Source organism: Buteo buteo, chromosome Z (assembly GCF_964188355.1).
Source record: "Buteo buteo chromosome Z, bButBut1.hap1.1, whole genome shotgun sequence".
Lineage (NCBI taxonomy): Eukaryota > Metazoa > Chordata > Aves > Accipitriformes > Accipitridae > Buteo > Buteo buteo.
In genome coordinates, this window is record NC_134204.1 from 54,757,699 (window position 1) to 54,771,045 (window position 13,347).

The window sequence follows — 13,347 nt, forward strand, 5'->3', positions numbered from 1 at the left end:
GCTGCCTGTGTGCTGACAGGAGGTACAATTTGTAGGGTTTTGTAGGTGTCTGTTATTGTTCTCCCCCACCCCCCCCCGTACTGGCATTAAGAAACACTGTTGTCCTGTTGTGATACTACAGTGTAATTATCAGTAGAACTCAGTGTAATGGGTTTAATTGTTTTTCTTAGTCATGTTAGGGAAACTTTTTTGTAACACAGACCTATATTATTAGAGACAAGTTTTTAATCTGCAAGTCATTGTAATAATGGAATTTACTTTTGGATGAGACTTGAAGGCCCCAAGTGTTCATTAACACAAAGCTCACATCCAGAATGGCCATTTACCATCTCGTCTTACTCCAGTGTAGGACTGGTCAGAGCATTTCCTGAGGAAGTCTTATGTTCCTAGCACACTTGTGGATTTTTGGGAACCTTTTCAATGCAGTTTGCAATCAGGCATGCAACTCTGAATCACAGGGCTAGGGTACTGGTATGTGGGACACTAGAATCAAAAGCATGTGTGTTCCCAGTTTAACAGATGTTGGAGGGAATGGTCGCTCACTGTGTGTTGGATCGGCTGCTAGCTGTCCTGTTAACACTGACCCTGTCAACAGAGTGTATTCAAGTACATAAATGAGAATTAATTTGATGTGGATTAACTAAATTCCTGTGTGGACGATTACTCAGAATGAAACTACTCTTAATCTGAAGTGGCCTCAAACTCAAAAGTAAATTAAGCTATGCCAAATTAATTCTGGAAGAAAGGTTTAATGAAGTTTAACTAATGTGCTATAAGCTCATCTTTCCATTTTATTGAGTCTTGCTGAAAGTCTGTGTGTACACAAGCCTATACCATGCTATTATTAATAGCCACCAAAGAGATGAATATGTTTTTCTAACCCATTATACTTTCTTATACTCTTGCAAGGTGCATACTGAATGCATCTAGTTCACAACAGTAGTGGATGCCAGGTAGCTGCAAGACCTGAACACTGACTCAACAGCAATTTTCCATTCACTTTATCCAAATGTGAATGGCTGCAGGGTCATTCTTAGTCACTGACCTTCAAGGAAATGGATGTTTCTCACTTGCCTGTTGATAGCATAGCATTTTCTCCTACAAATGGTGGTATTGACTGGACTTCAAAACAAAGGCTTTCCTAATTTGGCAGCAGGCTTTTCACCATGATAAAAGTAAATATGGAAGGAAGCTTAAAAAAAAAAAAAAAGGGTTGAATTGTATGGCTCAGTCTCATTCAGAGGGGTCTCTAAATTGGCTTTCAAAGCCTATGATTTTTTTTTCCTCCTTCTGGGGTGTTCCTGTTCCTGGATTTTTGGGCAGGAAGGAAGAAAACTGTTGTCCTGCAGGTCTTGCATTCTTTTGTGTCTCGGAGCTCTGAGGTAAGAGACAGTCTAAATCTGAGTTTACTGAGACCTGTGAGACTTGGCTGGAGTGCATGGGGTAAGAAGGCAGCAGTGGGGAGTGCCATGGTGGGCTGCAGGGTTACATGGGGTCACACAGTGTAGCCTCCATCTTTCCCTTTCTTGTTGCCTTTTCTGTTATGACTGACACAGCTTTTCCTTTCCACCTCTTCCCCCCACCCCACCCCCTCTAGTTAATGCCCAGCCACATCACCTCTGCTCTGTACTGCCACTGCTGCTGCACAAAGGGAGCTCCTAGGCTTTGCTGAAGGAAGATGGCTTTCTGGACGCAGCTGGGATTGCTGCTATGGAAGAATTTCACCTACAGAAGACGACAGACTGTAAGTATTAGCCGAAGAGGTTTTTGAGGTCTAAGTTGTAGCCCTATAGCTTGCTCTTCAGCAGAACGGGGAAACATCGTTTATCTTAATGTTTTACCTCTAGTGGTCCCTGGCAGAGCAACTGGGTCTGCCTTTGGAAAGACCGGATTCAAATTGAAGAGAGTGGTGGGTGGACAGAAACCAGAGGGCTCAAAGGTGATCAAGACTTCTGTCCTGAATCCCAACATGAGAGAGAGTCAGAGTACTGAAATGCTCATGTCAGACCAGGCAGAGAGGGTGTGTGACTGCCATGTGCAGCAAGGAAGATATGAAATGAAAACCTGTGCCATGACCTGCTCAGCTCTGCAGGTGGGGCATTGTCAGACTGCAGGGATGTGTGCTTGAGTCCACAAGCTTCTGAATGCTGCAGGCTGCAACAACAGCAACAAAATTGTGCCACTTTGTAATGGCAGAAGTGGTGGAGGCAATAGCAGGCATCTGCAATCTCTTTAATCAGGGAGAGAAACCCAAGCCTGTTTTGTAACTTTACAACAGGAGGTATAGTTTAAGTGACTGGCATGAGAGATGTTCTTACACTGGCTTGGAGACAAATCCAGGCAACTGATGTTTTTCTACCAAGGTGTGTTCTGATTAGTTTAAGTGCTAGCCTCACCATCTGTTAGCCGTGTGGGAATACACCTCTTCAGATAGAAAATATGCAACAAGAGTTTCTTCTTGTGTTGACAGGAGCATAAATCCAGTATGGTGTTCTTAAAATTCTTCTGCCTTTACATTAATGAGACCTCACAGGATGCTGTAACTCCTGCAGACAGCAAAAAGCCATAGAAAACATGCTGTTTCCTCTCCAGGGATTTAGGGGATGACTGTGTTGCACAAGGGCATGTCCTGTACAACAGGTCTGTGCAGAGGATCTGTCCTGTTAAATCTGACCTTGAGGAGGTATGAGTAGGGAATGTGAAGGGAACATGAGTTACTGAGGTGGTGAGTGGAAAGTGGTCTCTCTGATAAGCTTTCTGAACCCTGCAAATGTCAGGCTACTTGCCAGCTGGTTGTGGCTGAGTTGTTTTAGAAACTCAGAGTCACAAGGGAGAGGAGGTGGGGCGAGGCTATCATACTCACCACTGGAGATGGAGACAGTCTCTGAAGTCTTTGCTCAGGTGTCTGAGGCTTGTTTTCATAGGAGTTGTGTCCAGTGAATTCATAGCTGGAATTAGTCCATTCTTAAATAAAACCAGGCAAACGGGGCTCATGGCATATTTGACTTTCCTGTATACCTCTGTGGTTACAGAGCTGCCAGTGATGGCAGGAGTTTCTATGTGATTTGCATGTATCTGTGGGATTTTTCTCATTATGGTTCCCATTTGGGCTTTACCTGAAGATGTCAAGAAGGAAAGGCCACTTAACAGAAAATGGCAGAGAAGTAGCAGAATATCTCTTCTTGCCATGCTGTGACCATGGCTGCACGTTGATTCATCTATTTGCTTTACTGTTAGGAGACCAGGGTCCTTGAGCTGGGTGTATTGGTGATGGCGCTCTCCTATTTGTACTTAACTGAAGCTGTAGCCCAGAAATAGTTTGATCCTTACCCTTCTTCCCACGAGAAGTGTGGGCTAGCCTTTGCTTCCCACCAAACCCTCTCCTTGGTTGCTGTGAGTTTGGGCTGCCTTGCGAAAGCTGGGTTCAAAGCTCAGCCTGACGTGTGCAATTCAAGTGTTACTTTGTACTGGATAACTTCCAACTGCACTGCAGTGGGGGGAAAGGAGTTTACAGGGGGAGAGGAGGAAAGAAAAATCATGTTCAGGGGTCACTGCAAAAACATTTCTCTCTCCCTGCTGTCTTGCAAATAGAACCCCTCAAACTTGCATGGAGAGACTGGTCAGCTGCTTGTAGCTCCCTGCATTGAAACTGGACCATGAAAGTGGGGGAGTGTGGTTGGCAGTGAGATGGGGTGATAGTTGGTTAGCTCTTGCTCAACAGATTTCCTGTTGACACAGTGTAGATCTCAATATTTAATCGTACCCTGCATCACCAGCCAACTGGTGTAAATTGGGCTTGCTTTGGGGACTAGCTTCAGTAAAATTAGGGGCCGTTTGTTCTTGGCCAAGTGCTGCCTCTGAATTCACCTGCCATGTGCAAATGAGATGTTCCTCCTTCAACTCCAGGTGGAGCAGGGGTAGCAGAGGAGATGGAGGTTTGAAGATTCATTTCACTGTTTACCAGGCTGATCTAGTAGTTGCAGGACAAAAGTGGGTGAGGGGACTTGATTTTTCAGTATCTGTTTAGTATAAATAGGAGTGAGATGTGTCTCCTTTAGTATCCCTGTGTCTTCCTCTGCAAAGGCCAAAGTGGATGAGAAGTGCTGTCACAGGAAGGTCAGGAAGCAGTAGAGGAAGGAACCTGCTGACCTCTTGGAGCAAAAGGAAGAGAATTCAGTTTTTGTTGAACAGCAGAAGAGGCTGGCCAGGGAGTCCAAACTCTCTGTTGAAATGCTGCTGACACATTGAGCTTGACCCTGTGCAAGCCTCTGGTGCAGCAGTTGCCAGCTGTGTTTCACTAAGTAGCATTTCACTGGCTGCCATGATGCAGCAGTCTTCAGCTGTAAAGGTGCAACTTGGTCAGTCCAAGCTGCATCCCACCTTTCTCGGTCCTCCCCAAGCCTGTCAATCTGCAAAGTTAGACATGTTGCCTGTGCAGAAGCATACAGCCCACATGTGGTTACCTTCATGATTGTGTAATCTGTAATTAACCATCACCAGGCATGCGAAAGAGGAGCTATGTGTGCAGGAAGCCAGGCTCCCCGTTCAACAACAGGGCCATTTGGGCACCATTGTCCCCCCCCAGTGTGGTGTGGCTGGGGCTGATATTTCTCCAAGCAAGCCAGGGCTTGAACTTAAGGGCAGCATTTTCTTGCTGGTTCTGTAGCAGTCGCAGGGCTGCAAGAGGCTTTCTGGCCTCCTTGGTTGCCCTGAGAAGCCTCCACAAGCCCAGCTGACACCACTCTTCCCCAGACAGTGTAGTAGCAGTCACTTGGGATGCATGCTCCTTGCCTACAGCCAGGGTGGCAGAGGGCCGTGATGTGTGCCAGAGCATGGCCATCGATGCTGGCAAAGGGAATGTCTTGTCCTGGTTTCACAGCCACCTTTCTGTCAACAGGAGGAAAAGTCCTGCTACATCATCCTGGCAGCAGCTGTGAGGGGATCCTGAAAAGGGAAGGAGTAGACAAGTTGTTAGTGTCCTAGCTCTGAGCATCTCTGACCTCTGGGAGCCAGATCACTTTTTAATGCAGAATGAAGCAGGCTGTCACTGTTAGTGGTTTGTGTGTGTGCTGCCACTACACTGCTTATTGTGAAAACAGAAACCAAAGATAGTGAGACATCTTCCTGGCATCTTTGTTGGCATGGTGTCAGTGGAGTTTCTCATCCAGTAGTCATACAGTAGGTGCATGAAAAATAACAGGTGGGAAACAGTATCCCAAACTCATCTTGCAGAGGCTGGCACTGTTACCAGGAGTGCCTGGGAGCCTCTGATGCTCAATTGTCATGTCTTTTAGATAGGGTTGCTGTTTGGTTGGATGTCAGCAATTAAGGGTATCTGCGAAGAGCCATCCTAGATGGTTTCCTCTGCTGGATGAAGTGGCATTTGTTTTAATGCACTGTTTTTACAGTGTGAGATTATTTGGAGGTATAGTAATCACCTAGAAGTCTCACCTCAAAGTTTGCATGGAGTGCCTTGTGCTGAGTGTCTAGAGCCTAATTTTAGCTGCTAATGGTGTAACATGGGAAAACACATTTTTGTGTGTGGATTCTCTCTCCCACTGGGATGCAGGTCTTATCCTATCTGGCTTGTAGTAAGAATGATGTAGACATCTTGTTAGAAAAGACAGGGTTTTCCAGGAAAGAAGGGGAAAAGATTTCTCTTTACTTGACTGAGAAAACACCCTGGTTTCCCTCTCCCAAAGGAGGAAAAACATAAGCAGCAACAAAAAGCTTTCAGTTTTTCCTTGTCTCGTGGCTTACCTAAAATGCATGTTTAGGCAGCATTTCTGGAGTGGGAAAGGAGGAGTGTGGCTGGTGAAGCTCAAGCCTTGGAAACATTAGTTTGTGTCTCAGAAGCGTCTGTGGGATGTGGCTGATCTTAGTGAATTTTTCTGTGCTTCAATTCTCTGTCTAAAAAATGCTCTGCATTTAATAGCAGGCCTTTCTTATATTCTTGTCTTAAATTTTATGTCATTGCCTGACACTCACTGCCTATCTGTAGGTACCCTGGGCCAGTAGGTGCCTACCTTTGGGAACAAACATACATTAGAACAAAACAATAGGTATGAGATTAATCTTAGTAGCTCTGCTTTCCTGATACCAATATACTTCTGCAGCACTGAAACTGAAAGATTTGGCATAGCTATGCACAAGCACAATTTCCATGCCTGATGTGTTGGGGTAGAAGCTTAATGGTTCACTGTGAGAATGGGATGCAAGTACTTCCCACTACTTCTAAAATATGAGGCCAAAAATTCAGCGCATTGCTGGGAAGATTCATTGGAAGGTTTCTTTCAGTCAGGGGACAAAAGGAACTCTAAAAGGAAGCCAAAAATAGCCCTTAAGCACATCTAGTTTAGTCCCATAACTGGCATATATCAATAAGAAAAGCCTGTAATTCTTTGCAGATTATCCTCTGAAGCTGGAGGAACAAACTTCCTGGTCCTGGAATGCATAGGCAAAGCAAAGTCAGGCAGTGCTTGCAAAACTGTCCTGGCTTAAAAGTGGATTGTCCTGGAACCTCTGTTCTGTCCTGTATTTTGAATATGATGTCTTAATATTTTGTCTTTTATTGTTTCCAGTTCCAGCTGCTGATCGAAGTTGCATGGCCTCTGTTTATCTTCTTCATCCTGATCTCTGTAAGACTTTCATATCCGCCCTATGAGCAGCATGAATGTAAGTACCAAACACAGCAGCTGCACCCAGAATGGTTGTTGTTTCGTGGTTAGAACGTAATAATGTAGCTGGCAAGATGCAGAGAGCAGGGGCAGTGGTTACATACTTCAGTCAGAAATCTTCAGGGAAGTTTTAATGGCACCTTTCCTTCCACTTTGGACTGCAGTGTGTTCTGACATGTTAATACTGCTCCAGGACTGTACATTGCTGCTGTTTTTCTTGCTGTTTCTCATTTTTTGCATTTATAATGTATTAGCTGAGTATTTGCTGTAAAACTGTGACAAGTCTGCAAAACCCACACAGAACCCAAGTCTTACTTCTCATTGTTGATCTGTATGTGACTTACTAAAAAAAGAAAGCAGTGTTCAGATCTGTAAGAAAGCAATCTTGTTTTCAGGCAGTAATGTGGGTTAATGTATCACATATGAAGAGCACAAGAGCACTTCCATTCCTTCTAACCATTAGACTGTCAGCTCTGTATTCAGTAGATTCAGCAGTCATACATTTGTGGGGAAAAACTATTCTATTTTTCTCTTTAATGGGCACATTTCTGCTTTTTCAAAGGAAGCTTATCCTTGCTCTGCAAATGGCAATCTTTAGGCCTTTGTTGGTTGCCATTTGATATAGGAAGCATGACTCGTTTATTAGCAACATGCTTTGTCTTACTGTGATTGGTGACAATCTCATGCTGCAATTAGCTGACTGTGGAAGAGCTCTTTGCTTATCTTTCCTTTGCCTGATTACTGCAGGGTAAGGTTTAAGGGTCAGCACAACATGATTCCGGAGGGCGTTCTGAAGTGCTTCATTCTTAAAATGGATAGAGAACTAGCTCTTACAGCACTTACCCCGTGGTTCTTTGCAGTGGCTGGGGCATTTTGTGCTGCTTGGTAGGCTTTCAAGCTAGCAAGGATCCTTTCAAAGCTGAAGTGTTAATGTTTGCAGTTTCCCATTACATTTTGGACGCTGCTGGTCCCATGTACTGCCTAACTCACTTGCTACAGTGCTTGGCAGGGTAATTGAAGCTTCCCTAAATTAAATCTCATACTTAGCTGCATGGCATTTGAATTGGCTGTTCTGACTGGATGTACAGTGGCATTAGGAGATGCCTGTAATAAGGACATAGAGCTGAAGAGAAGCAATCAGCAGTCTACTCAGCTGGTGTAAATAGCAGCCTCAATGGTAATTTCTCAGCTGTGGCAGTGCTGTATATAAATTCAAACCTAGCAAGAACTGCCTTTTCATAATGCTGTTTAGATTGGGCTTGTTGGTCACTAGCCTCCTTGTAAATCCTTTGCTCTGGCAACCTGGTGTCACAAGCAGAGTTTTGAGGCTTTCACCTGCAGCCCTTTTTCCTTCCCATTTATGTTGACTGATGTTGTTTTGTCTGCCTTCTCCCTGTGTTGTCGTAAGGAATTGTAGAGTGTAGGGCATGTGGTAATTTTTTAATTCACTTTTTATGGTTAACTTCTCTCTGTTTTTTGAAAAGCTTCTGAGAACAGGTAACTAAATAATTTCATTTAAGTGTGGACTGATTTCATTGAATGTTCACTCATATGCTGATGGATGCTGATGTGTTGTATAGTGGAACATTTTTTGCTGAACTGTGAGCAGAGATAGAAAGAAACCTTGAGTTCACAGTGAACTCTGTGGCAACCCTGTGGATGCCTTAAGGGAAACAGGATTGTTATCTGTAGTGGCAGTGCTGTATACTGTTATGAAATCACTTGCAGGTAATGCCTGATGATAGCAGTAACAGAGCTGCATGCAAGTGCTTTGTAGCCTCCAGATAGCCTCGGTATTTTAATGTTATAGTCTTTTTCAACAGATGTGATTTTCAGTTTTCTTTTCCTGTTTGAGGAGAAGAACCAAGGACTGGGCTGTTTCTGTGGTCAGACTTTCCAGTCAGGATTTTTTTATTTCTAGAAGCCTGGCCTATTGTGACGAACCTTCTTCTGAAAACACAGGAAAATTTTGCTAGCTCTTAAGTGATAGTTAATGGCTTTCACCAGACCAGCCAGAGAAGGCATCTTGGATTGCATTTGAGCGAGATTGCTGACTTGTGTCTTGTAGAGTTTGGCTTTTCTGTTCCTGTAACCCTTTAAGGTATTCAAAATGCACTTCATTTGGGAAAAAAAAATCTGACAAAAAGTGACTTTACATCTAGCTTTTCAGTAGATATTATGCATCAATGTCACTGAAAACAGTGTGCTGTTACACTGTTTTCTGTGTAACTCACCTGACTTAAAACTGGCAGAATCTGCTTTACTCCACGAGAAACTGTTGTTACATGCCTCACTGTATATAAAAAGTTACCATGAATTCTTATGCACCCTTCCTCTTTTCATACTGCTTTTAGTAGTTTTTTTGAGCTCTTAGCCATGTAAAATAAAAGGCATGGAGGAGAGAGAAGGTGATTCTCTGGGAAATTTTATGAAAAGAATTGGAAAGTCTTGGCATTTTTCCTCTTCCCCCTGCCCCCCAAGCCCCTCAGCCAAGAAGAACAAAAAAGCAGAATGAAACAAAACCCAGAGAGCTCAGGTAAATAGCTTTTCTATTTTAAACAGAGAACTGGGAACAAATAGTCCCCTGCATGCTGGAAACAATGAACCTTCGGTTCCTTCACCTTTCTCCTAGACAGAGTCCTTGGCTTTCTCCAGGGAGGGCTGATAAACTCCCCATCTTCCTTCAGCCACCTACATTAACCAGCCTTGCTGTAATTCAGCAGCTTTGACCTCTCTTGTCCTGGGGTTCTGGTACCTCCATTGTGGCTGGGGAGGTAGGGAGCCAGCCCCCTGTGTGATCGCAGGCATGCTGCGAGGGCGAGGTGGGTACCAGAGGGGAGAACATGCATCTCGTGGTCAAAGCCTTGAGTAGCTGCTTTGAGTAGCCGCGAGAGCTACTGGGGAAGGGGCTTAACCTTCTCCTGTGCTCCCCTCCCTAGTGTGGGGGTGAGGAAATGAGTTTGTTTGCAGAAAGCAGCCTGACAGCTCGTCTGAGGTGCAGGATTACACAAAGGGAAGCCTTTCTTCCTCTGTCGCTGGAGGGTAGGACATTCACAAGTGCCTAAGTGGTGTACTGGTGGAGATTGGCCATGAGTCGTTTTGTTACTGCTTTAACTCTTGACCAGCATGCAGAATGTAAACAGGACACAAAGTCTGAGCTATGTCGTAAGTAGATCTTTAGTAACAAGAGTTAGACTTCAGCAAAAAGATTTGAAATATGGCAGGCAGGTGCCTAAATGTTCTAGGAACTCTAAAGTTTTAAGACTGTCTGGAAATCACACTAATACGGGACAGCAATGACATACTTATCTCAGAGAAACCAATGTAGGCACCCACCCCACAATAGCTGACCCTTTGTTTGGTGATTACAGTGTGTGTAATTGAGTTGAGTGGATTTTGAAAACCAAAAGGACTGAATAGAAACATTATGGGTCTTCAGAATGAAGACCCTGACTGGGGCTGTCTGTGTGGCCTCAAGCTGAATCCTTATTTAGTTAAGCATGCAAACCCAGAGAAGCGTGGCCGCTTAAAAGCATGTGTGTGCACGTGCTCACTACTGCCAGGCTTTGGAGTTGCCTGCTGTTGGGGATTCCTCAGCAAGAAGTACCATATCCCTGTCAGCATGGCCAAAACCAATGCTGTAATGATGAAAGTAGCGAAGAGCTTTTCCTACAGACTTAACAAGGTGTAGTTTTTCAGTGGAGGAGGCTAGAGCTGTGTGGGGAACTTAATATGAGCTCAGCCCTTCTTAGTGTTGGCAATTTTGCACTCTAATAAGCAATTTGGGGCAGTAACCAGCACAGGATTAGCACTGCCTTTCAGATGCAGTGCTGTGTGGTAGTGGCTTGTATCCTGTGTTTCTGTCTCCTAACTCTTGTGTTTCTGTTCTAGGTCACTTCCCAAACAAAGCTATGCCTTCAGCAGGAACCTTGCCATGGATACAGGGGATCATCTGTAATGCCAACAATCCTTGTTTCCGCTACCCAACTCCTGGGGAAGCCCCTGGCATTGTTGGTAACTTCAATGCCTCCATGTGAGTCTGCCTGCTTTTTCCTCATGTCTGTTCTTGGGGGAATATGTGGAAAAGGGATATTTGGGAGTCATCAGCTAGTTGTGTAACCCTACAGTAATCAGCTAGTTGTGTAACCCTACAGTATTGAGGGTTTTGCTGTTCCTGCCATCACTGAAGTACCAAGCTCTCCAGCTGCCAAGTTCAGAGGGGCTAGCAGAGAGCTGGTATGTGTGTAGTATCCCTGAGTCCAAGCAGTTGAAGCTCTTGGTAAATGAAAAGCTCTGCCTGGGTGAGGACTTGTGTCCCTTATCTTATCGGTTGCTCAAAATTTTGCCCATAAAAAGGCAAGGCCTAAGCTATTTTTTCAGAGACCGTCTTGGTTAACAAACTTCTGAGACGGGCAGTGTAGAGTGAGAGGCAGTTGAAGAGCAGTTCTGGGGGATACCCCCTGACGTTTGTCATTTAGTACTGCCTAATGTGTTGCAGAAAGCTTAATTTATGGCCAGCTTCCTCATACCCTGCCATGCTTGCTGCATTCATACTGTCAGGGCAGTTAGGCTTAATGCAGGGTAAAATGTGTCTGCAACCTGGAGACGCGTTTGAAAGGAGCAAGGGTGTACTTAAATTATTATGCTTCTAAGAGGAAGCAGTTTATAGGCAGCAGGAGGTCCTCTCCATCCCAGTCTTAAATAAACACTTCCAAATGCATGGAGGTTCCCAATGTAACTTTGTTTGACCTTGCATTAGCAGCCATCTTTTATTAGGCTCTTTGGATTGTCCCAGGGTGGTCACTGAAGAAAGGGCTTATTGTACGGGAGAAGGCAGTGGCATAACTGAAAGGGACTGAACTTTGGAACTGGGATGTAAAACTGTATCTGTGGATGCTGGCTCACAGAGCTGATGACTGCTGTTTGTTTTTGTGTTTTCCTCTCACCAGTGTTTCCCGCCTGTTCTCAGATGCCAAGAGGTTACTCTTGTACAGCCAACAGGACACAAGCATAAAGGATGTCCAGAATGTCCTGGGAAAACTGCGCAAGCTGGGAAACTCCTCTGGCTCAGGTAACGGCATAGTAGAAAGAGCCACCTACATCCAGCATTTCGGGCCTGGTTAATTCCTCATGTGTATAAATTTCTGAAATGTGCCATAATGGGAAAGTGCGTGGTTATAACTTACAGCTCATCAAATGCTTTCCAATGCTGCAGAAGTACCTTAAGCCTCTCCTGTATCAGAGCTTTGTATGCTCTTTAGCTTCTTCGGCAGATGAGAAAAGGGATGGTCTGTAATGCCAAGAATAGCAGCTGTTTTGGATGTGAAATTACAATCCTCAGCCCACTGAAGTCAGTTAAAATGCTGACTTTCTCAAAGGAGTCTTAGTGTGTCTTTTTGGAAAACACTAATTATTTTGCTATTTTGTCAGTGAAGCGGTGAATGCAATATAGCTGCAATTTAGCGCTCTACCCCCTGAGGTCCAGAGGGAAGTGCGCTGGAAGAACACAGATGAGGAAAAGCTGATGTTGGCCTCCGGTGTATAAACTCAAAGCTGATTATTATCTGACAATGAAGTCTTCATTTCCGTTCTTGGTTTTCGTGTTTCCATATGACTGTTTAATGTAGGATACTTCATTCTCTGCTATTGTCTGGCAGGATTTTGAATGGCAGGGTCCAAAAGAAAATGTTTTGTCTTGGGGGCTCATGCAGCCCTGTTTGCCATGAAAAATGAGGATCACTCCATTTTTAGCTTATGCAAGAAGGTTTGGTGTGCCTTCCTGTCCCATGCAGATAAATGACTAGTGTGAGATCACACAGGATGCTTGCAGCAGAGGTGGGACATGAAATAGCTCTGCCCAGTCTCAGGAAGTGTGGCATGTCTCTCATTATTGCCAGGTCTCTCTGACATGGCAACTTGTTAGAGTTTCGTGGGGTACTCTTAAAGATTATTTCTCTTGGCTGCTGTCTTAGTGCTGCATGTGTCTATTAGAAGTGATGGAAAGTAATGGTTTAGAAAGAAATAGAGCAGGGAACACAGCCATCGACTGTCTTTGCCTACAGCCTCTATCCAGGCATGTAGAGCTCTTTGAATGTAGGTGGTATTACAGTGTTTTGTGAAAGTTGTCCCTTGTTTTACAGTTGTGGTGGTTCTTCCTAGCTTTCTTCATTTGAGCATGGCTCAGGCAGGCTCCAGGAAGAAAAATATCTGACCTGGTATGATGTGAATAGTTTTGTGTCTTATGTGTGTCTTGAGCACCCTTCTAAAACAGGTGGTGTTTTTACATCCTTTCCTGTGTTGCTCAGTACATTGCAGGTCACTTTGAAATAATCTGTGTTGTTCGTGACGGGTTGGCAGGTGTGCACTGGCTGTATGTACAGACACAAACTGTGCAAGGGATTTGTCTTGGATATATAACCTTCCTCTCCCCTTCAGGACCGTGCAGAATCCTAATGTGATCAGATCTGCAGGTGATACTGTGGTCTACTGACTCTAAGCATTAGTTGATACTTTTTACTTATGTATAAGGGACACCCTTCTTTGCCGGGCTCAATATCCGTACCACTGGGCTCCCCTCTTTTTACTCTGAGAGCTGGTTGAGTGGCATCATCATGCTTTTACCTAAATCTGCAGCAGTTTTAAGAGGGAGAGGATGCAGGGTGAACCCTTT

The 13,347-nt window shown here is 44.4% G+C and overlaps 1 protein-coding gene across 4 annotated transcripts in view; it reads left to right on the forward strand.

The window, feature by feature from the left end:
• The window catches only part of ABCA1 (ATP binding cassette subfamily A member 1), a 96,056-nt gene that overhangs the window by 14,845 nt on the left and 67,864 nt on the right, over nt 1–13,347 (forward strand). For all 4 annotated transcript variants that reach the window (XM_075020984.1, XM_075020988.1, XM_075020987.1 and 1 more), the window contains 4 exons: nt 1,598–1,744; nt 6,582–6,675; nt 10,569–10,710; nt 11,627–11,748. In XM_075020984.1, the coding sequence (XP_074877085.1) occupies nt 1,679–1,744; nt 6,582–6,675; nt 10,569–10,710; nt 11,627–11,748 (424 nt within the window). In that variant the 5' untranslated portion in view covers nt 1,598–1,678. The remainder of the gene's footprint in view (nt 1–1,597; nt 1,745–6,581; nt 6,676–10,568; nt 10,711–11,626; nt 11,749–13,347) is intronic.